This window comes from Oryctolagus cuniculus, chromosome 11, assembly GCF_051225735.1.
Source record: "Oryctolagus cuniculus isolate XC-2025 breed Fujian yellow rabbit chromosome 11, ASM5122573v1, whole genome shotgun sequence".
In the NCBI taxonomy this organism is placed as follows: domain Eukaryota; kingdom Metazoa; phylum Chordata; class Mammalia; order Lagomorpha; family Leporidae; genus Oryctolagus; species Oryctolagus cuniculus.
The window spans coordinates 74,514,645-74,537,415 of NC_142877.1; the positions used below are offsets into that span (position 1 = coordinate 74,514,645).

Below are 22,771 nucleotides of genomic sequence, written 5' to 3' on the forward strand. Positions count from 1 at the left end.
GTGGTTCTGATTTCCATTTCCCTTTTAGATAGTGATGTGGAACATCTTTTCATACTCCTTTCTGCCATTTATATGTATTCTTTAGAGAAATATCTGATAGGGTCATTTGTCCACTTTTTTTTTTTAAAGAAAAGACTTGTTTGAAAGGCAGAACACGAGAGAAAGACAAAGAGAGAAGGGGGGGGGGAGGAGAGAGAGAGAGAGAGGGGTAGGTAGGTTTGGGCCAGTCTTAAGCCAGGAGTAAGGAACTCCATCCTGGTCTCCCACATGGGTGTCAGGTGCCCAAGCACTTGGGCCATCAATCAGCTGTTACTTTCCCAGACATATATCCAGCAAGCTGGCTTGGAAGCAGAGCAGCTAAGACTTGAACAGTTACTCTGATATGTGATGTCAGGGTCACACATAGCAGCTTAACCTGTGATACCACACCAACCCCTATTTTGCTCACTTTTTATCTGGAGGGTCTAATTTTTCTTTTCTTTTCTTTCTTTTTTATTTGAAAGACAGTTACACACACACACACACACACACACACATCTTTATCCACTGGTTCATTCAGCAAATAGCCACAACAGCCAGTGCTGGGTCAAACTGAAGCCAGGAGCCAGGAACCAGGAGCTTCATCTGGGTCTACCACATGGGTGGCAGGGGCTGAAACATATTTTTCCATCTTCTGCTTCTTTTTCAAATGCGTTAGTAGGGAGCCAGATCAGAAATGGAATAGCTGGGACTCCAACAGGTTCCCATATGGAATGCCAGCATGGCAGGTAGCTGTTTAATGTGCTGTGCCAAAACACCAGCTCCCTTATTGAGTTTTCATTCTTTCTTTGTGAAATATCATTTTTAAAATTTTATTTAAGATATACACATTTTAGTACATAGATTTAGGAACATGCTGATATTCCCCATTCTACCCTCCCTTCTGCCCACACTTCCATCCTTCCTCCTCCTTCCTCTCCTGTTCTATTTCTTAATTTTTACAATGATCTACTTTCAGTTTACTTTATACTCATAAGATTAACCCCACACTAGCAAAGAATTCAACAAGTAGTGTGAAGAAGAAAACACTGTTCCTCAACAGTAGAGACAAGGACTGTAAACAATCATCGAAGCTCAAAATGTCAATTTCACTACTATAGGTTACATTTTTGGTACTCTTTTTTTATTTTATTTATTTATGTATTATGGATGTCAATCCATTGCCAGATAAATAGTTTGTAAATATTTTCCTCTTTCTGCAGGTTGTCTCTTCACTCTGTTGATTGTTTTCTTTGCTGTGCAGAAGCTTCTTACATACAATTCATTTGTCTGGTTTTGTCTTTGTTGCCTATACTTTTGAAAAAAGTCATCATGAATACTGATCTCTTGCAGTGTTTCATGTTTTACATTTAGGTCTTTGATTCATTTTATTTTATTTAAGATTTTATTTTTTTAGAAGGTAGAGTTACAGTGAAAGGGAGAGACAGAGAGAAGTCTTCCATCTGCTAGTTCATTCCCCAAATGGTCACAACTGCTGGAGCTGAGCCAATCTGAAGCCAGGAGACAGGATCTTCCTCTGGGTCTCCCACGTGGATGCAGGGCCCCAAGTGCTTGGGCCATCTTCTACTGCTTTCCCAGGCCACAGTAGAGAGCTGATCAGAAGAGGAGCAGCCGGGACTAGAATTGGCACCAGTATGGGATGCCGGCGCTGCAGGCAGAGTATTAACCTAGTGTGCCACAGCGCCAGCCCCAGGTCTTTGATTCATTTTGAATTACTTTTTGAATATGGTGAGAGGTAAGGGTCTTCTGTTTCTCTTTAGATCTGAGAGACAGTATGAGGCTTGCTTGAGAGACAGAAGTTGGAACAGCATAGCCTGGAGTGAGTTTACTGTTTACCAGCTGAGTGATCTGGGAAAACCATTAAGTCTTCCATCCCTCAGTTTCCACAATGTGTATAATGGAGAAAACTTTACTAGTACTTTATAAGATTGTTATGAGGATTAGGTGAGTGAATATTGTAATAACACTTAAAGCATTACATAGAAAGTGCCACATAAAAATTTGCTAAGGTTGTTATTTTTCTCTCTTGAACTGATCTCTGCTTTTGTCTACTTTCATGCTTCATGCCTCTTCATTACTCTTTGATTGCCATCCTGCTCTTCTACCCTTGCCTAAGGCTGCCTTTAAACTCTGATTTCCATCTAATTTTTATACTGTTTTACCTATTTACTACTGAATAGCAAATTGTCTCCAAATTTAGCAGCTTAAATGAACATACATGTACTATTTCACAATATCTGACTGTTAACTAGGGAGCAGCTTAGCTGGGCAGTCCTAGACCAGCATATCTCACCAGGGAAAGTGGTGGCTGGAAAAGCCATCTTCTGAAGGCTTGACTGGGGCTGCAGGACCTGCTTCCCACACGGTGCCTCATGGGCTGTCGGCAGGATGGAGGCCTCCATGTCTTGCAGCCTGGCCTCTTCACAGTCAGCTTAAGTGTCCTTAAGACATTGCAGCTGGCTTACCCCAAATCAAATGATGAGAGCGAGCGAGCAAGAGAGAATCCATAATTTTTTTTTTTTAATAATCTAGCTTCCAAAGTAACACACCATCACTCTTGCCCTATTCTATTGGTTTCATGGGTCAACTGTTACAAAAATGGGAGGAGGTCACATGTGGACATGAACACCAGATAGCAAGGTTCTCTGGATACTGTCTTAGGAGTTGCTTACCAGTTAAGGCCCTCCTTAACTGCTCTACTACAGTTGGTGCTAATGTGTAATCAGAATGCATTAGCAGAACCAATCTTGGTGAAAACAGAGGTATTATGGTGTAACAGAACATCTTGCAAAATGGATATGCTTTGGAGCTTGACAGAACTGAGTTTGAATTCCTGCTCCACCACTTACAAGCTCTGTGGTCATGGGCAGTAATTTAGAATAATCTTAATGCTCTCATCTTAAAATAGTCAATCTCTTCCTTGCATGGTAGGAGGGTTAGCAACGATTATAGGGATAAGGAGGGGCCGGTGCTGTGGCACAGTGGGTTAAAGCCCTGGACTTAAGTGCTGGCATCCCATATGGGCACCAGTTCTAGTCCTGGCTGCTCCTCTTCCAATCCAGCTCTATGCTATGGCCCGGGGTAGCAGTGGAAGATGGCCCAAGTCCTTGGGCCCCTGCACCCACGTGGGAGACTAGAGGAAGCTCCTGGCTCCTGGCTCCTGGCTTCGGGTTGGCACAGCTCCGGCCATTGTAGCCAACTGGGGAGTAAACCAGCGGATGGAAGACCTCTCTCTCTCTGTTTCTACCTCTCTCTGTAACACTGTCTTTCAAATAAATAAAATAAATCTTTTAAAAAAGGGATAAGGAGATGTTGATAGGTATCATTATTATTATCACACATTAAGTAGCTAATGGTTCCTTGGTTCCACACGATCATTTTTTTTAAAGGCAGAGTAACAGAGAGGGAAAAGAGAGACACAGAGAAATCTTCCATCTACAGGTTCACCCCTCAAATGGCCACAGCAGCCGGGGCTGAGCCAGACGAAGCTAGGAGTTTTTTTCTGGTATCTCACATGGGTACAGGCACCCATGCACTTGTGCTATCTTCTGTTGCTTTCCCAGGTACATTAGCAGGGAGCCTAAATGGAAGTGGAGCAGCCCGGGACTTGAACTAGTGCCCATATGGGATACTGGCATTGCAGGTGGCGGCTTTACTCACTATGCCACAATGCTGGCCCCATTCAATACATTTTTAAGATTATTTAAATTGAGCAAAGGACCTTAAAGGGTGATTGAATTTAGAGATTTCAAGCTCTGTGGTGGGCTGGGTTAGAGAAGGTTCCTTCCTTCCTTCCTTCCTTCCTTCCTTCCTTCCTTCCTTCCTTCCTTCCTTCCTTCCTTCCTTCCTTCTTTCTTTCTTTCTTTCTTTCTTTCTTTCTTTCTTTCTTTCTTTCTTTCTTTCTTTCTTTCTTTCTTTCTTTCTTTCTTTCTTGTGTATGGTGCGTATACATGTGAACAGAAACCTACCAGTGTCATAAAATCCTATGTGTAGCTTGTTACTTCTATCTGGAAAAATGACCTGGTCCAAAGTGTTCCCTGGTCGGCAAGTCTCAGGCAGGCTAAAATGGAAGAGTGAAGCTTGGAACTGGGTTATGTTGTACTCAGTCTTGCATGGCTGATGGTAACAGAAATGTGCATCACTGGGTGGGTGTTTGGCACAGAGGCTAAGATACCACTTGGGATGCCTGCATCTCAAATCCAAATATCTAGGTTTGAGTATTGACTCTGCTTCAAATTGCAGCTTCCTGCTTATGTATATCCTGCTTATGTATATATATATAAGCCAGCAGGTACTGGCTCAAGTAGTTGGGTCCCTGCCACCTTGGGTTGAGTTCTCAGCTCCTGGCTTCTACTGGCCCCGCCTTATTGTTGGGGGTGTTTGGGGAGTAAAGCAACAGATGGAAGGTTTCTCTCTGTCAGTTTCTCTCTGCCTTTGAAATAAAAAAAATATGAATACATATTTTAAAAATGTGCATCACAAGTTGACCTCTTCACATTTTCAGGTAGTTTTAGCCTTTTTTTTTTAAAAAAGATTTTATTTATTTATTTGAAAGGTAGAGTTACAGACAGTGAGAGGTAGAGACAGAGAGAAAGGTCTTCCTTCCGTTGGTTTATCCCCCAGATGGCCGCAATGGCTGGAGCTGCACCGATAAGAAGCCAGGAGCCAGGTGCCTCCTCCTAGTCTCCCATATGGGTGCAGGGCCCAAGGGCTTGGGTTACCCTCCACTGCTTTCCCAGGCCATAGCAGAGAGCTGGATTGGAAGAGGGGCAGCCAGGACTAGAACCGGCGCCCATATGGGTTGCCGGCACCGCAGGTGGAGGATTAACCTACTGCGCCACTGAGCCAGCCCAAGCTTGTTTTTCTTAAATTCTCAGCATATTCTAGGCTCTGTGTTAAACATGTTGCTTATTTTCTGTCACATAACCTCACAATGAGGCTTTGAGGTATGTGCTGTTATTGCATTGCTTTTTGAAGATAAGGAACTTCAGTTTGAGAGAAATTAAGAAATTTACTACAAGAGACAAAGCTGACTAGTTGTTGGTGCTCACAGTCCACTGAGATGGAGGCGTAAACTGAAAAGTAGAACTAAAGCAAGTATTTGTAACGCTCAGTCATTTCATATGCTGAAGACTTACAGGGTCATTCTCCAAGAAGTCCTGTTTGCCTGCAGGGCTGTGCCGTCTCTTGCAGATTGTTTGGGACATCGACCAGTCTTGGATGTGGCACATGCGTGTCCCAGTCCTGGGTGGTGCTTTTCCTCTGCTCTTCCAGGTCCCAGACTCTTCCCACCAAAAGCCTGACCCTCATGAGCTAGAGGATGAATCGAAATAAACACAGCTGGGCTGAGGCTTGAAAAACAATTGCCAGAGATTTGTCACTCTGGTTCGCACCAGTTGGTAGCCTATTTATTTCTTGAGTTTTTGATTTATAAAAGTGCACCCTTTGTGATTCATTTGCTCTGAGTGTAAGTACACAGCGAAACAGAGATCCTAAAACAAACAAAACAGCCCCAAATGGGGACTAGCATATTTGAAAGTGCAATCACCAGCCCAGCAGGCACACTCAATTTGGATGAGTTTGTGAACATTCCATTCCTCCATCAGAGTTTTCTTTATCAACGGGAAGTGATGCTGAGTCTAACCTCCTCTCCCCATCAAAGCAAAAAAGGGCATTTTTTTTTTTTTTGCCACTCTCTTTTTCCCACTCACACTTGCCAAATACTGAAGGATGTGAAAGCAAAGCCTTAGGGGACTGAGATTCAGTAAAATGCTATGCGTTTTCAGGTGTTTGAGTGGACACATAAATGTGGAATGGGTGTGCTTTGGAATGAATATATTGCATTTCCAAGCCAGCATCTTGCTTCTCAGGAGTTCCTCTCAAGTTTTCTCTTTCAGTAGATGACTCATCAGGGGCCGGCTATAATCTTCAAGAAAAAGAAAGTATGGTCAGAGGCAAACAAGAGTGGCCTCTAGACCTCGAGAAAAGGCCTTGGCCTCTCATCTCCCACGTTCAGTGCTGTGCATAGTGGGCTTTCCCCAGCTTACAGGGAACTGTGACAATTTAGCTTTGTGTTGTGTTTGAGCTGGAGAGTTACTGATGCTGAGTTTTTCCTAAGAGGCATTTGCAATTATTGCAACTTGCAAAAAAATAACTGGGGTGGCTCCACCTCTCCACCTTTCCATGAATTTCAGTTGACCTTAGCACTTCTCGTTTCATGCGAGAAGAGGCATGATTTATGGGTCCTTCTTGGTTTCAGAATGCAGCTTGAAGGAATATGTTGCTAAGAGGAGGCCTGAGTGCTACATTGCCTCGTTTTAAATAGGTGAATCTTAATTGGAAACATAACAAATAGAAGGCAGAGAAAGAATGGAAGGGAAGATTGCGCTTTTTTAACAGGGAAAAAGCTTGAGTGGGGTCGAAAGTTTTATCCATAATGACGTTTTCTCCCTCAGTTTCATTGACAGTCATCTTGATGAATGGTGGGCTCTACTGAGATGTGGAACCCTGCTTTCACTTTTTCCCCTTCCCTGCCTTTTTGAGAAGAGGGAACTTAGAAGGCAAATATGTTTTCTCCCCGATTGAGCTAATTTTATCCCATTCCATTATCCTCCATTGATTTGCTTTCCCAGGTTTTGAATGAAAGTGAGATATATGTGGCTGTTTGGGTACTTTGTGACTCCTGCATAAACACCAGTTGTTGATGCTTTAATTTCTCTGAAATGGAGCGGTAAATTGAAAAGTAGAACAAAACCAAATATTTGTAGTGCTGGGGTCATTTCCCAGATGACTAGACACATTCCTGAGCAAGGTCACATTAGGTATTTTAAGTGTCTCTCATGAGAATCTAAGTGTATTTCTCTGCCCTAAAGGGCACACCTTTTCTCTCTCTCTTTTTAAAAATAATCTGTGTAGCCATTTCCATTGGTCATAGGTGGTATCACATGCAAGCTGAAAACAAGAGCAATGAAATTAAATGACTTGGGTTTTTAAAAAGTTTTTTTGTTCATTACAGAATTCTCAGCATATTTAAATGCGCAGTTGTTATAAGTATTTAAAAGACTTCAGGCTTTATAGGAGAATCATTTTCATGCCAAATGTTTCTACTTGAAGTTCAGCTCAATTGAGAAAAGGAAGGGAACCTGAGAGGTATAAAGAAAGACAAAAGGAGAAATTGATTTGGAAAAGATTTCTCCTTTTTATTTTTTCGACTTGGTTTTTAGGTGTGTATGAATGTCTCAGTAGGATAGTGTCTGTTTATAGCATGGCTCCCAGCTGTGGAAAACACTCACACAGCAAAGCCCGTAACTCTTACTGACAATGACAGTATTTGCACCAACTTCTAATTGTTTCATGGGAACAAGAGGTATGGGTATTTTTACTTTAAAATGATTTCCACAAACATGAAGCATTCAAATTACTGCTACAAGTCCTGTGTGGTAGTTGAATGGGTTTGTATGGAGCAGTGCGGTTTTGTCATCTTCAGACCTATTCCCAACCCTGCAGGGAAGTGATGAAATTTTATCCATTTTTTATACCTGGAGAAAGGGCATCAACTGGACTGAGTCCTTACTAGGCGCCAGACTCTGCACCAGGTGCTTTACCGCGCACACCTCCTTGGCTCCGCTCAATTTTGTGAAATAATCTTGTGTCCTTCTGCTTCCACTGAGGAAACAGAGACCAAACCCCAAGGCCAGGTGCACACTCCATTCCTTGCACTGGGGTATACGGGCTAAGAGTGGGGTCTCTAGAGTCAGCTTTGTAGGTCTGAGTTCCTACCATATCGCTTTTTCTGCTGATCTTGGACAGATGACTGTAAGCCTGTCTCCTCAACAATGAGACAGGGATATTAACAGTTATTTAATCATCAAATAAAATGAGCCATGTAATGTGACATTATATTATTAGTGTTGTCACAATTAAGTGGATGGGTGAGTGAAAGAATGTTACTATCAAATTGACATAAGGGCCAGCGCCGCGGCTCAATAGGCTAATCCTCCACCTAGCGGCGCCAGCACACCGGATTCTAGTCCCGGTCGGGGCACCGGATTCTGTCCTGGTTGCCCCTCTTCCAGGCCAGCTCACTGCTGTGGCCATGGAGTACAGTGGAGGATGGCCCAAGTGCTTGGGCCATGCACCCCTTGGGAGACCAGGAGAAGCACCCTGGCAGTGCGCCGGCCGCAGCGGCCATTGGAGGGTGAACCAACGGCGAAAGGAAGACCTTTCTCTCTGTCTCTCTCTCTCACTGTCCACTCTGCCTGTAAAAAAAAAAAAATTGGCGTAGGACCGTGAGCTGTAGGCTAACCATGTTTCCTTATCCACCACTGAGAAAGGTGGTTAGCAGCATTTACTCTCCGTTTGTCAAGCTGCAAGAGTTATCAGTTTAAAGCCATTAGAGTCTAGCTCTGGGTCTCTTCAGCCTGGTGGCTGGAGATCGTTGGATGCCTTTGGTGGCAGAGACTTCTAGCTCTTTGCTCTAGTGAGACCTTTGAGCTCAACGTCCTGTGTATGTTGAACATGCACCTAATGATGGATGTTAGATCGATTGTTGATGTTGACAGTCAATTTCATGGCAGTTTTTGCAGATGAAAATCACTTCTCTGAGATGTGGAGAGTGCTTCCTGTAAGGTGAGAAAGTGGTGAGAAGCCCTATCCTGTGGTGCACAAGACAAATAAAAGCAAATAATTTCCAGGAGTTAAATCTTCACTCTGCCTGAGGCTCCTTAGGTGCAGTAGTTTGTTTTCATTACGTCTCTTGTAAAGGCAGCACCAGTATTAACAATGTGAACAAAACACTAACGGTTTTGTTTGCTACCGTCTGAAAGTTCCTTAGGGCCCATAGACTCATTTACAAAAATTCATGTGCGCAAAACTCATTTGCAAAAGCAAATAAAATATGTGATCACAAATGCACCTTGCTGACTGGCCTAGGGGACTCACTGAAAATGCATTTGTGCCTTTGTGTTACTCTCTGGTGTGGCTCAGTGGCCACCGGCCTGATCCCCTGGCCACCTGAGACCCCGTCCAGCCGCATCACATCAGAGGACTTGGATGTTTTGGAATCTTGATACAACTCAGGAGGTTGTTCAGCTCCTACCTTGATTTGAGTTTTCTTTTGGGAAAAATATTGAGCCATTGTGCCTTGTGGCCTTGAACTATCTTTGAAAGATCATTAGAATGTCTAGCCAAGGGAACATTTTTGTATTAAGTTTGGACTTCCATGTCCCTTTGGACTTATACATGCTTCTTTTTTTTTTTTTTTTTCCTGGTAGAAACATTTGGCTGCAAACGTGACTGGGTGAGGATGATGGGACGGGGGCCAGGAAAACTGAGGTGACAAAATTAGAAAATAGAAAGTTTTACTTGTAAAGTAAGTAATACATAGGGATCATTGGAAGCTATTGGAAAATTTATTAAAATTCCATGTACCTGGAGTATCTTTTCTCTTAGCAATTTCTCTGTGTGAGGCAAGGATGAGGTAAGACAAAGACATAACTGTCAGACTTTCTGATCCCCACCATACTTTTTCTCAAAAATTAAATTTATGGCCTATTTTAGATTGATTAGTTGATTTGTACATTCAATAAGTATTATTTGTTGAACACCATTATTCCAGGTTCCATTCTGGGTGGTAGAGATAGAAGAATGAACAAAACAGACAAAAATTCATGCCTTCAAAAAGGGCAAATTTTAATGGAAGGATGAGTTTAGCAGAGTCATATTTACCTCTTGTTTTTATCCTTGGGTAATAATGATATTTTATCATAAACTTATGGAGTATCCTTTGTGGTCTGAATTTGGAAGTATAATTTTTATCATATGTATGGGTCACAGACTTTGCTTATAGAGTCTTGAAAATTGGTGAAAAAGTGATATTTGCTTTTGGGTTAAACCTTAATCTCAGAATATTTCTTTTTTTTTGGCCAAATTTTCTCAGATGTCAGAGGCACAGTGATCTTGTTGAGCACTCTGTTCTCTGAAGACACCTGCATTCAAGAGGCGTTATCTCACAAGCCAAGTACTAGGTGACCTTATGGTCACTAATTAGAAGTGGGAGTTATCAGTATTGAAACTCTGATACGCTAGTACATCACCTCAGTTGTGAGAAGGGTAACACATGCTTGGTAACAATTAATAGTAAATTTTGTGAATGGTAATTTTTAAAAAAAATCATAGTTGATCAAAATAAAGCTTATTAGAATAACGTTAGAATAATGACAATATCAGTTTTCTATATTCTTATATGCTTTCTTGGCTTTGAAGAAAAGGAGACAGTTACAAATAACTCTGTGGATATTATGCAGAATTCAGGCTATGCTCATTGAGGGGCACAGAAAACGGGTCCCTCAAGGCAAGAAGGAACAACGATCGACACCACTAGCTTTGATCGTCCCATAATCTTTCTCCGAATATCCTGTCCAAATCCTGCTGATCACTAAAATGGAAAATGTGTTCACTTTTAACTTTCTATCAGAGTCACCCATCCCCTGTTTGCCTTACGCTCTGTTTGGTTCTTGCTACTGAGAAAGTCCAACTGTTTTCAAAGAATACAATCAGTGTTGTGTTTCAGCTGGTCTTCCTGTCTTGATGTAAATGCTGTCAATTGCAGCCTGTCACATCTTCCTCCACTGATTAAGTGGATTTATTCCTCACACTGGAGTTCCTCTAAAGATAACCCAGGCACAGAAACTGCATCTCATCTTCGCAATTCTAGCAGCAGGGACTCCAGGAGGTAGCCAAGTTGTACCACCACAAACAAGTATTTTCTAATTCACTAAATAGAAAAAAAATAAGAAAAATAGTTTTCTGTTGAATCTACTGCAGCAGAATATCAAACAAATAGTTAAAAAGTGACAGCATCGTGCGTATTCGTCTGCCTATAGAAAGAACTCCCACAATTTCAGTCTCAGCAGGATGTGTATCCCTGGATTTTTGTATCAAAAATGTGTTTGTGAAACAGCTTTGCTCTAACAAGCTCAGGACTTGCACAGACTCACTGTCTGTCCCTGCCCCCAATTAGATTTGTGGATGCGCCTTCTACTCTGTATTCTCTGTAGGGACAAGAGAGTTTTCAGAATCATGCCCTTGTCTCTTGGAGGAGTGGGATTTAGCCATACAGACAGAAAGATGCCTCCCACAGCTTTCAGTGTGTCCAAAGAAATTCTTAGTACTTTGTGAGTAATGTAATCCACCAGGGACTCTTTTCCATTGTCAATCCTGAATCCCCATGGTGACCATTTCAGCCCTTCTCAGCACTGTCCTCACTGAACAGGGCTCCCTATCAGCGCTGATAAGGCTTTCTTTGCTGTGCTTTGTCAGAAAAGGGCAGAATCTGCAGTGAATGGAAACTGTCCCCAGCCACATCTGGTTTTCTCCAGTGAATTAGGAATCTGTGAATAATAATTTTGGTGGTGGTTGAGAATTCCAGAATCCCAACTAATTCTACGTACGTGGACGAGAGTCCCTAGATATCCAATTGAATATTTACACACATTTAGTTTATTGAAGAGTACCATCGAGTAGGGGTTTATACCAACACAAAATGGTCTTACTGTTCCCCATCAGTGCTTTTAGCTGTGTTGTGCTGAAACTTGCTTTCCTGCTGGGAAGGAAGTTCCTTAGCAACGTCTAATTTCCTGTCTCTCTCAATTATTAGTATAATCTCACTTGCATATTTAAGACCAGGTCTTGTTCATTTTAAAAAAGATTAATCTCAAACTTGATTCAAAGTGTGTTCTCCCCATAGTAATTTTTCCTGAATGGGGCTGTTTTTGAGGGTGGGGTGGGAGTGAGGTAGGAGGGTTGCTCTTGTTCTGAGACACCTTCTTTTCTCCCCTCTTGTGGGACCTCATTCCTCCGGATTATCAGGCTGAGAGGAGGGTGGGTGGACCAAGTTCAGTTTACATGATTGTCAGAGCATCACTGATGGGCAGTGCTTCTTTCTTTTCTTTTTCTTTTTTTTTCAATTTTAACTCATTACTTGAAGCAAACAATTCCAGAGACAGAAGGCTAGTTGTGACAGCAGCTTCTCCCTAGAACACAAGGGCAGGCATGGCTCACTGAAGGGACAGGGCAATGCCTCAGGACAATATATACAATTTAAACAGTGGCTAAACTGGTGACAGTTATAAAAACACAAAAAGGCTGGGGAACAGCAAAGCCAACAGGGAAAGAACTGGGTACGCCCTTTGCCAGACACTAAGAGTTTGCTGTGACTATAAAGGCAAGATGGGGAAGGGAGACGTAGGTGGTGGAGGCAGGACCCATGCCTGCAGCTCCTCAGCTGTCCTTTGGCCACAGATCCCATCCTGCATGACCCAGGTCCCCACAAGCTTGGCCTGGCTCTTATGATGAGCAAGATGCATATGAGTCAGTGTTCACCCTCCCTCGTCTGGGAGCCTAAAACAAGAGCGGGAAACCCAGCCCCAAGCCAGGTCAGAAGGTAGTTTTTGCCTTGGGAGGTCTGTCCACTGAACAAAGGGAAACAGCAACAGAGGGGGCTAAGCATGGTGACACCATGGCTCTTGCTAACCTGAGATGGCAGAGAGAGACAAGGGGACAGAAGTATGCACAGTAGGAATCTTTTAAAAAAAAATCTTATTTATTTATTTGAAAGTCCGAGTTACACAGAGATAAGAGAGGCAGAGAGAGAGGGAGAGAGGTCTTCCATCTGACGGTTCACTCCCCAACTGGCCACAACGGCCGGAGCTGCACCGATCTGAAGCCAGGAGCCAGGAGTTTCTTCCAGGTCTCCCACGTGGCTACAGGGGCCCAAGCACTTGGGCCATCTTCCACTGCTTTCCCAGGCCATAGCAGAGAGCTGGATTGGAAGTGGAGCAGATGGGCCTCGAACCGGCTCCCATATAGGATGCCGGCGCTTCAGGCCAGGGCATTAAACTACTGTGCCACAGCACTGGCCCCCACAATAGGAATCTGCTTCCTGTACTTTAAGAGTCATTCTCTGCCTTTGAGGAAAAGGAAGAATTTGGAAAATTGGAGCATCAAGGCTTGGGGCTTGCAAGGGTAGGACGGTGAGGGGACATGGTAATGACAGGGTGCCAACAAATCAGTTATCTTGTGGGAAGGGAAGGGTGGCCAAGGTCTGTGTTTTAGGTAGATGGTCCCCTCTTTGCTCTTCATTATTTCTTCTGCCTTTCAGTGGTACTGGGGAAGACCAGAGAAGGTAGCTGGGTTCTTCCCTAGGTCAGACCCAGGAAAAAGGAGCTTTGCCTAATCAGGAAGGGTCAGGAAACCCAAAGCCAACAGGATCGCCAGAAGGAGGTTGCTTCTGCTGCTCCTAACACAATCTGTAAGGGAATGGTTGGCTCCAGCTGGTGGGAGCTTTCCCTGGAATGTGGAGTATTTCAGTGGCTTTACTTTTGGACCAGAGCAGGGTTTAGGATATTGAAATATGACTCCTGTTACATATGTAACATAATCCACAGTGGTATGCTAGTATACATCCTAGGCCCTAATTAAGACATATTTCTGGCACCCTTCTCATATGCAATTTATAAAATAAAACCCTACCCATCAATATGAAAAATGAAGAAATGCATCACATTCTCATTTTTCCCATGACACTAGTCTATAAAACGTTAATAACTTCAACTTTGATCTTTCCAAATGTCAAATTTCAAAGTCTTTAAAAATATGTTGGTTCTCCTACATTCCCGGTGCCCCAAGTGCATGTTTATTCTGTTGGGGAACCCAGCACTACTGCATAGTCTTACTGAGATGGTTAGATGTGTAAATAAATATGAAAGTACTCTTTGTGATCTACAAATACATGCTAGGATCATGTTGACATGATTGGACAGGAGATTTTTCTCTTTTTTAAAAAGCGTTGTTTATTTGAACAGCAGAGCTGGTGGTAGGGAAGAGAGAGCATCATTGATGGGCAATGTTTCTGAGAGGGTATTCTCTGCAGGAATGGTGGTCTCTGCCTAGTGCTATGTGTGGTTTTCTGGGACAGAAATATTTGAGGAAGCTCTCAAATATTAGCTATTATATATGCCTGTATTAACTACATAAAAATAGGGGGAGTTTCTTACTTTTCTGTATTTTAAATATTCTAATAGAAATGGAGTAGAAAAATTGGCGTTTATATATAAAGCTGATTTTAAAATGTTTACCTTAAAGATATACCCTGGGGTAGGGTGTTAGAGAGATGTGAGAAGTATCTTGATGTAACCATACACTGCACCAGTCATTAACTCAGAGTAGGTCAGTTAGGTACCCAGGCAGGGCAGACAAGCAGAAACAGACGAGAATATATGAGGCCATGCATCCCTAGTGCCAGGATCGCAAAGCTGGAAGCTCATTATGAAGTAACATGTTTGTGTACCTCTTTCCTCCTTCCCTATGTTACACTTGTTTTCTTTCTGCACCTTCTCTGTCCAGCACACCTGTGAAAGGCTGCATGTTTGCACACCAATATTGAAGGGAGAAGTTTGCCCTAATGATTGTGTTCAAATGGCTTTTCAATATTTCATTTATTACTTCAGCCTCATCACTCTCCCATCTTCTGATCATGCACAGCCCTTATTAACTTTATTGGCTTACTTAAATTGATTTAGTTGAATTTTCTGGAACCAGAGGCAGACCATTTGTATACTTATGTCCTTACATTCTTCCTATTTTTATCTTTCCTTATTAAGTTTTCATTCTAAATTCATCAAAGATACTAAATATTAGCATCCTTGATCTTGCCAGCAAATATTTGCCAGTTTGTAATTTATTATTTGCTATCAACAGCCAAATTTAAACAAGGCTAATCTGGCTCTAATTTTGTTTATATAAGCGTTAGTCTTGATATTTAGAGAAAGCAAATGTTAATTTCTGATTCTCTTCAATATGCATAATTCCCTCACCTCTCAGGTACTGTAGATATTTTTTTAAAATGAAGACAGCTTGGGGGCAGGTGTTGTGGTGTCAAAGATTAAGCCACTGCTTGGGATGCCTACATCCCATATCAAAGTGTCTGGGTTTGAGTCCCACATCTTCTTCTGATCCTGCTTCCGGGCAATGCATACTCTGGGAGGCAGTAGGTGATGGCTCAAGTACTTGGGTACCTGCCCCCTACATTGGAGATCTGAATTGAGTTCTGGGATCCTGGCTTTGGTATGGCCCAGTCTTGGCTTTTGGAAATGTTTGTGGAATAACCAGAGAATGGAAGATCCTTCTCTCTCTCTCTCAATCTGTCTCTCCTTCCCTCCTTCCCCCTCTCCCTCTCTTTCTAGCTGATACCTCCCTCCCACCCTTCCCCCTCTCTCCTGTCCTCCCTCTCCCTCTCTCCCTACCTCTATCCCTCCCCCTCTCCCTTTCTTTTTCTCTCTCTCTGACTCTCTCCCCCTCTCTGGAGTTTTGCCTTTCAAATACATAAAATAAATAAATAATATTTAAGACCCAATTTGGTGATGGCACCGCGGCTCACTAGGCTAATCCTCTGCCTGCGGCGCCAGCACCCTGGGTTCTAGTTCTGGTTGGGGCACCGGATTCTGTCCCGGTTGCTCCTCTTCCAGGCCAGCTCTGCTGTGGCCCAGGAAGGCAGCAGAGGATGGCCCAAGTCCCTGGACCCTGCACCTGCATGGGAGACCAGGAAGAAGCACCTGGCTACTGGCTTTGGATTGGCACAATGCGCTGGCCGTAGCGACCATTTGTTGGGGGTGAACCAACTGAAGGAAGACCTTTCTCTCTGTCTCTCTCACTAACTCTGCCTGTCAAAAAAAAAAATAAATAAATAAAACCAATTTGGGGGCAGTAGGAAGCACATTTGGACTGCATTTTATGAACAGGAAGTATTTTGGCAAGAACACTCTGAACATATATAGAGAAGAGCAGGGGTCTGCTTGAGACCTTTCCCCTCCTCACTGCCTCTGCTCCAGAATGGAACGGGCTCCTTGCAGGCATGCTGCAGGCACCCTACAGCTGCAGGCACCTGAGTGGCTACAGCTGTCTGTACAGGGGCTCCTGGGGTGACTGCCTATTACAGGCTGAATTAGTAGCTGGCAGGAAAAAGAACGTCTAGTTTTATGTGTGTGATTGGACTTCCCAATGTTGTGCACATGTGTTTGCTGAGTGTGGGGACAGAATTTCTGACCAGTGGCCAGGATGGACAGGGGGGGCATGCTGTGGTGGCAGCTGAGCATGTTGTGAGAGGTTTTTCTCAAGTTCTAATTCACTTTCTCAGTCAGAGGCTACATGCAGATTCTGGTTCCTCAAGCTGTAGTCTGTAAAAGCACATGTCCTTACTCCTCTTCTACAGGACCCACTGCAGCGCGAGCTACATTCCTTGCTCTTGGCTGCTGGGTGCATTTGTTTCTCATCTTTTCATCAGGGAACCTGCAGATCATGCCTGGCCAACTAGTCTCTGCTCAAGTTGTGCCTCTTTCAGGAAGCTCCCCCTGACTACTTCAGTCCAGGATAATTTCTCAATATTTCCAAAAAGTCATCAGCACACTACTACTTGTGGGTCAAACCAAGAGTTTTATTAGAACATAACATAGCTCTATTTGTTTACATATTGTCTACGGATGTTTTTGAGACAGAGTGGCAGACCTGAACAGTTGTAAAAGAGGCCATATGACCCACAGGCATAAAATATTTCCTTTATAGTCCTATACAGAAGAAGTTTGCTGACCCCTGTCCTACACTGGGAGGGCTTAATGTATGTACCTTTCAGCTTGACCTGCATTAATGCTCCTTATTTTGTGGCTTGCGAAACTCTCACTTTAAATTCACCATAGTCTTTTAGTGTTTCCCAGACGTGTTGGGTAGTGAACAAATAATCTCAAATGATCTCAGAATGACACTCAGAGGTTGGGCTGAGTTTGGGCAAGGCAATTTTCTTTTTGAAACTACACATTTATTTTTATGTATAATTTCAATTATATATTTATGTATGTATATATGTATATGAAATATATATATATATATATTTGACCAGCAGAGTGATAGTTGGGGGTCGGGGGAGACAAATTTTCAATTTGCTGGTTTACTTCCCAAATGGTCACAATGACCAGGGCTGGGCCAGGCTGAAGCCAAGAACCTGGAACTCCATCAGGGTCTCCCACATGGGTTGCAGAGGTCCAAGTACTTGGGCCATCTTTTGTTGGTTCCCAGGCACATTAGCAGGGAGCTGGACTGGAACTGAAGCAGCCAGGACTTGAATCAATACTCCAGGATGGGATGCTGGAGTCATAGGCAGCAGCTTAACCTGATGTGTCAAAATGCTGGCCTCAGCAATTTTTTTTTTTTTTATCTTTTATTTAATGAATATAAATTTCCAAAGTACGTCTCATGGGTTACAATGGCTTTCCCCCCCATACCGTCCCTCCCACCCACCACCCTCCCCTTTCCCACTCCCTCTCCCCTTCCATTCACATCAAGATTCATTTTCCATTATCTTAGTATACAGAAGATCAGCTTAGTATACCTTAAGTAAGGATTTCAACAGTTTGTTCCCACACAGAAACATAAAGTGAAAAATAATAGATGATTTTTTTTAAATGATGATGAAATCAGATCAGACCTATTGTCATGTTTAATCCCAGTGAGAGTCAAGTTGGGAATTGATAGTTTCTTTTCTTTTTTTTTTTTTTTTAACAGAAGATCAGTTTAGTGTACATTAAGTAAAGATTTCAATCGTTTGCACCCCCATAGAAACACAAAGTGAAATATACTGTTTGAGTACTCGTTATAGCATTAAGCCTCAATGTACAGCACATTAAGGACAGAGATCCTACATGAGGAGTAAGTGCACAGTGACTCCTGTTGTTGACTTTACAAATTGACACTCCTGTTTATGGCATCAGTAATCTCCCTATGCACCAGTCATGAGTTTCCAAGGCTATGGAAGCCCCTTGAGTTCTCCGACTCTTATCTTGTTTAGACAAGGTCATAGTCAAAGTGGAGGTTCTCTCCTCCCTTCAGAGAAAGGCACCTCCCTCTTTGAAGACCTGTTCTTTCCACTGGGATCTCACTCACAGAGATCTTTTTGCCAGAGTGTCTTGGCTTTCCATGCCTGAAATACTCTCATGGGCTTTTCAGCCAGATCCGAGTGCCTTTAGGGCTGATTCTGTGGCCTCAGCAATTTTATTTTCAAGAGACAATGTTCATTTATTACTAGTGTTAGACAATTGCAGAAAAGGCTCTTGGATCAGTTTTGCACCTGACTCATTCTCTTTGAACCCAGAACTCTTGTTACTTAAGGAACATTAATCTTATCAAAGTTCTATAAGACTATATGAAAATGGACCTTAATAAAAAAGGTATGTGTAAGTCCAAATACACACACACACACACACACATACACACAGGTTAGCATTGGCTTTTTTTTTTTAAACTTTTATTTAATGAATATAAATTTCCAAAGTACGACTTATGGATTACAATGGCTTCCCCCCATAACGTCCCTCCCACCCGCAACCCTCCCCTTTCCCATTCCCTCTCCCCTTCCATTCACATGAGAATTCATTTTCAATTCTCTTTATATACAGAAGATCAGTTTAGCATACATTAAGTAAAGGTTTCAACAGTTTACTCCCACACAGAAACATAAAGTGAAAAATAATAGATGATTTTTTAAATGATGATGAAATCAGATCAGACCTATTGTCATGTTTAATCCCAGTGAGAGTCAAGTTGGGAATTGATAATTTCTTCTTTTTTTTTTTTTAACAGAAGATCAGTTTAGTATACATTAAGTAAAGATTTCAACAGTTTGCACCCCCATAGAAACACAAAGTGAAATATACTGTTTGAGTACTCGTTATAGCATTAAGCCTCAATGTACAGCACATTAAGGACAGAGATCCTACATGAGGAGTAAGTGCACAGTGACTCCTGTTGTTGACTTTACAAATTGACACTCCTGTTTATGGCATCAGTAATCTCCCTATGCACCAGTCATGAGTTTCCAAGGCTATGGAAGCCCCTTGAGTTCTCCGACTCTTATCTTGTTTAGACAAGGTCATAGTCAAAGTGGAGGTTCTCTCCTCCCTTCAGAGAAAGGCACCTCCTTCTTTAAAACAAAATCATGCCGGGGGCCAGTGCTGTGGCTCGCTTGGTTAATCCTCCACTTGCGGCACTGGCATCCCATATGGATGCCAGGTTCTAGTCCCGGTTGCTCCTCTTCCAGTCCAGCTCTCTGCTGTGGCCCAGGAGGGCAGTGGAGAATGGCCCAAGTGCTTGGGCCCCTGCACCCGCATGTGAGACCAAGAGGAGACCTGGCTCCTGGCTTCAGATTGGTGTAGCTCCAGCCATAGTGGCCATTTGCAGAGTGAACCAATGGAAGGAAAACCTTTCTCTCTGTCTCTCTCTCTCTCACTGTCTAACTCTATCTGTCAAATAAAAAAAAATCATGCGGAACAGGGTATTTTTTTAAAAGATATATTTATTTATTTGAAAGAGTTACACACAGAGAGAGGAGAGCCAGAGAGAGAGAGAGAGAGAGAGAGAGAGAGATCTTCCATCTGCTGGTTTACTCCCCAATTGGCTGCAATGGCTGGAGCTACACCGATACGAAGCCAGGAGATTCTTCCAGGTCTCCCACGTGGGTGCAGGGACCCAAGAGCTGGATCAGAAGTGGAGCAGCTGTGGCTTCAGCTGGCGCCCATATGGGTTGCCAGCACTGCAGGCAATGGCTTTACCCGCTACACCACAGCGCCGGCCCCAGCAGGATCTTTTTAGATACTCAGGTGTTCCACTTTATGAGAACCTGACTCGCCATAGGTGTTAGGAACAGAACACAGTGAACTCAATGACCCCCAGCTGGATTCATTTGCATTTCTTCTCTCCTACCTAGTGGTCAGCCCATTCCCAGGGTGGAGTACACTGAAGAAGAAACCAGAACTTGGGGCATTGTCTTCCGAGAGCTCTCCAAACTCTACCCCACTCATGCTTGCCGGGAGTATTTGAAAAACTTCCCTCTGCTGAGTAAATACTGTGGCTACCGGGAGGACAACGTGCCTCAGCTTGAAGACGTCTCTACGTTTCTGAAAGGTAAGGCTTCACGCAGGCCGCCTCTTCCCAGCTGGTACCTCATTTGCCTTCCAAGGACATACATTGTGGCCATGGCCTGTCTTCCCAAAAAGGAAAAATAGTGAATTAAAAAGAAGAGCATTGAACCAGTAGTTACCTGTGGGCACCTGCAGGAAGCACAGCCGGACTTTGGGGCAGCAGAGATGGGTTCCAGGGTTGACCCAGTTCCGGGCTTGCTGAGGCCCCTCTGGCCGGTTGTGATAAATGGTGAGCCCCAGAGGACATTTACAAGTTCAGCTTTGAGCTTCTCTTGATCCAGAAACTCCTCTGTTGGGTTACAGAGTAAGCAGTGGCCTCCAAGGTGCTTTATACGTTTTTTGTTGTTAACAGTTATTTACTGGAGGCCGGCGCCGCGGCTCACTAGGCTAATCCTCTGCCTTGCGGCGCCGGCACACCGGGTTCTAGTCCCAGTCGGGGCGCCGGATTCTGTCCCGGTTGCCCCTCTTCCAGGCCAGCTCTCTGCTGTGGCCAGGGAGTGCAGTGGAGGATGGCCCAAGTGCTTGGGCCCTGCACCCCATGGGAGACCAGGAGAAGCACCTGGCTCCTGCCATCGGATCAGTGAGGTGCGCCAGCCACAGCACGCCGGCCGCGGCGGCCATTGGAGGGTGACCCAACGGCAAAGGAAGACCTTTCTCTCTGTCTCTCTCTCTCTCTCACTGTCCACTCTGCCTGTCAAAAAAATAAAAAATAAAAAAAAAGTTATTTACTGGATGAAGAAATATCACAGATAATGTTGAACGTTAGTGTCTTTCCTCTGGGGGCAAATCTATCAATCAGTCAATCCATCTGTTTAAGTCTACACTGTGTGCCAGGAACTGTACTCATTGTTGATGTTACCGTGGTGCACAGAGTGGTTCATAGAGGATGCTCATTTCAGTCTCTGGGTGTCACTCTCTGGCCTTCCTGGAACAATAGCTGGGAACACTGAGGGCTCTTGTGACGGGTTGGGTGGAGGCAGTGTCACGTGGTCCTGTTCTCTCTGCTCTTCCTTGTGCTTGGGTCCGTGGGCTCTCTTCTCTTTTCTGTCTTCTGTCCCCTTCCAAGGACAGCAGTTCGAAAAGCAGAAGCCACATTTCCTCCTTCCTTTCCTGGAACTCACTTTGTGACTTGGGTGCCCAATTTGTTCAGTGAAACTTTGTCTCCCTAGGCTGGCCCCTAAGGGCCCCTTTGAATTCATACCTCCGTACTTAACCACTCTTTGTATTGGTGTCTTATTTCCGTTCTAACCAATCACCGCTAATTTTGTGACTTAACACCAATTACTGTCCTACAGTTCTGGAGCTCGGAGTCTAAGATCTGGGGTGGGCAGGACTACGTTCCTTGTGGCGCTGCTGTTGCCTTGCTGCTTCCAGCTTCCAGGATCCCCTGCACCTCCCAGCTCCAGGTGTCTCCCTTGCATCCACAACCTCTTGCTTCATTGTTGTATCTCCTTCTCTGACTGGGACTCCTGCCTTCTTTTAAAAAATTATTTTTAAATTTTCAGTTTATTTAAAAGGCAGAGAAACAGATAGATGTTCCTTCATTGCTGGTTCACTCCTTAGATGTCATCCATTTCACGAGGTGATTGAGAGGGAAATGAACTGATAGACCTTAAAGCCCTAATGTGCCTGACACATGTTAAACCTAGCAGCATCTTAACTATTATTTTTGTTGTTTTCCATGGCCCTTTGTGACTTGGGAGTGGAGCCTGGTTGGCATCACTCATTAGCACATGGAAACCAGTGGAAGTGTGTTTGTGTCCTTATTTCTTTCAATGGACTCACTTTAAAAATACTCTATTTATTTAAAAAGGAAATGTAAAAAGTGGTATCTACAAATTCAAAGTTCTTGAAATAATAGTTTTGTATTTTTTCTAATTTACATAAAATAAAATTCACACCTATTAAACTAAAAGAAAAGTCTATCGGCTGACACTCATGTTCCACCTGTGGGATAGAGTGGCTTAACTGTAACAGGAAAAACTAGAAACTATGTTTTTATTTTTACTATTCAGTGGGGAGCCATCCAAAGCAAAGGCTTTTATTTATTTATTTTTTTAAGGGGCAACATTTATTCCTTTTCCAAAGGTTACAGTAAAGCCAGGTGGAAGAGAATGATTTTAGCAATTAGAAAAACAAAAGTACAAATCTGGAGTTTGGCCATTGCAAGTCATTTGCAACAGTGGGAGAAAAAGACAATAATTTCTTTCACACTACAGACCTCTTACCACCCCACAGACAGACACAGTTGATTGACAAGTGCCACAGGGTGTCAGGTTATCCTGAAAGAGGAACAAGGAACAGCATCCTGTAGTTAAGGAAGCAGACTCAGACTAGAAATTTTAATGTGGGGAAACCAGAGGACACTGTCTCCTGCCAAAGGGGGAGGCAGAAGCAGAGGCCCAGGTGTCTGGTTACTCCAAGTATTTGTTATCAACATGATGTGTTCGATTAATTATAAAAAAAAAAGTGCAGTTTTCTGAAAACAGGATTTCACGATGAAAGAGTTTAGACATAGTAGAACAGGGAACAATGGGGAATTTTGGCCTTTACAGTAAAGATGTGTTTGCTTGGAAGCTGGGATTAAGAGGACGATCACAACGAGGAACCTTGAGGGGGACTAATGACTAACTGGGGTGACCGTCCCACTTGCTGTTTACCGGAGCCCACAGCATTTCCTTAGTGCTTCAGCGCCCTGTCAAATGACCTTT

General features: G+C 43.4%; 1 protein-coding gene across 1 annotated transcript in view; it reads left to right on the plus strand.

The window, feature by feature from the left end:
* Positions 1–22,771, plus strand: part of TPH2 (tryptophan hydroxylase 2) — a 113,546-nt gene that overhangs the window by 17,787 nt on the left and 72,988 nt on the right. The window contains exon 6 of the mRNA XM_070052640.2: positions 19,847–20,043. Coding sequence (XP_069908741.2) covers positions 19,847–20,043 — 197 coding nt within the window. The remainder of the gene's footprint in view (positions 1–19,846; positions 20,044–22,771) is intronic.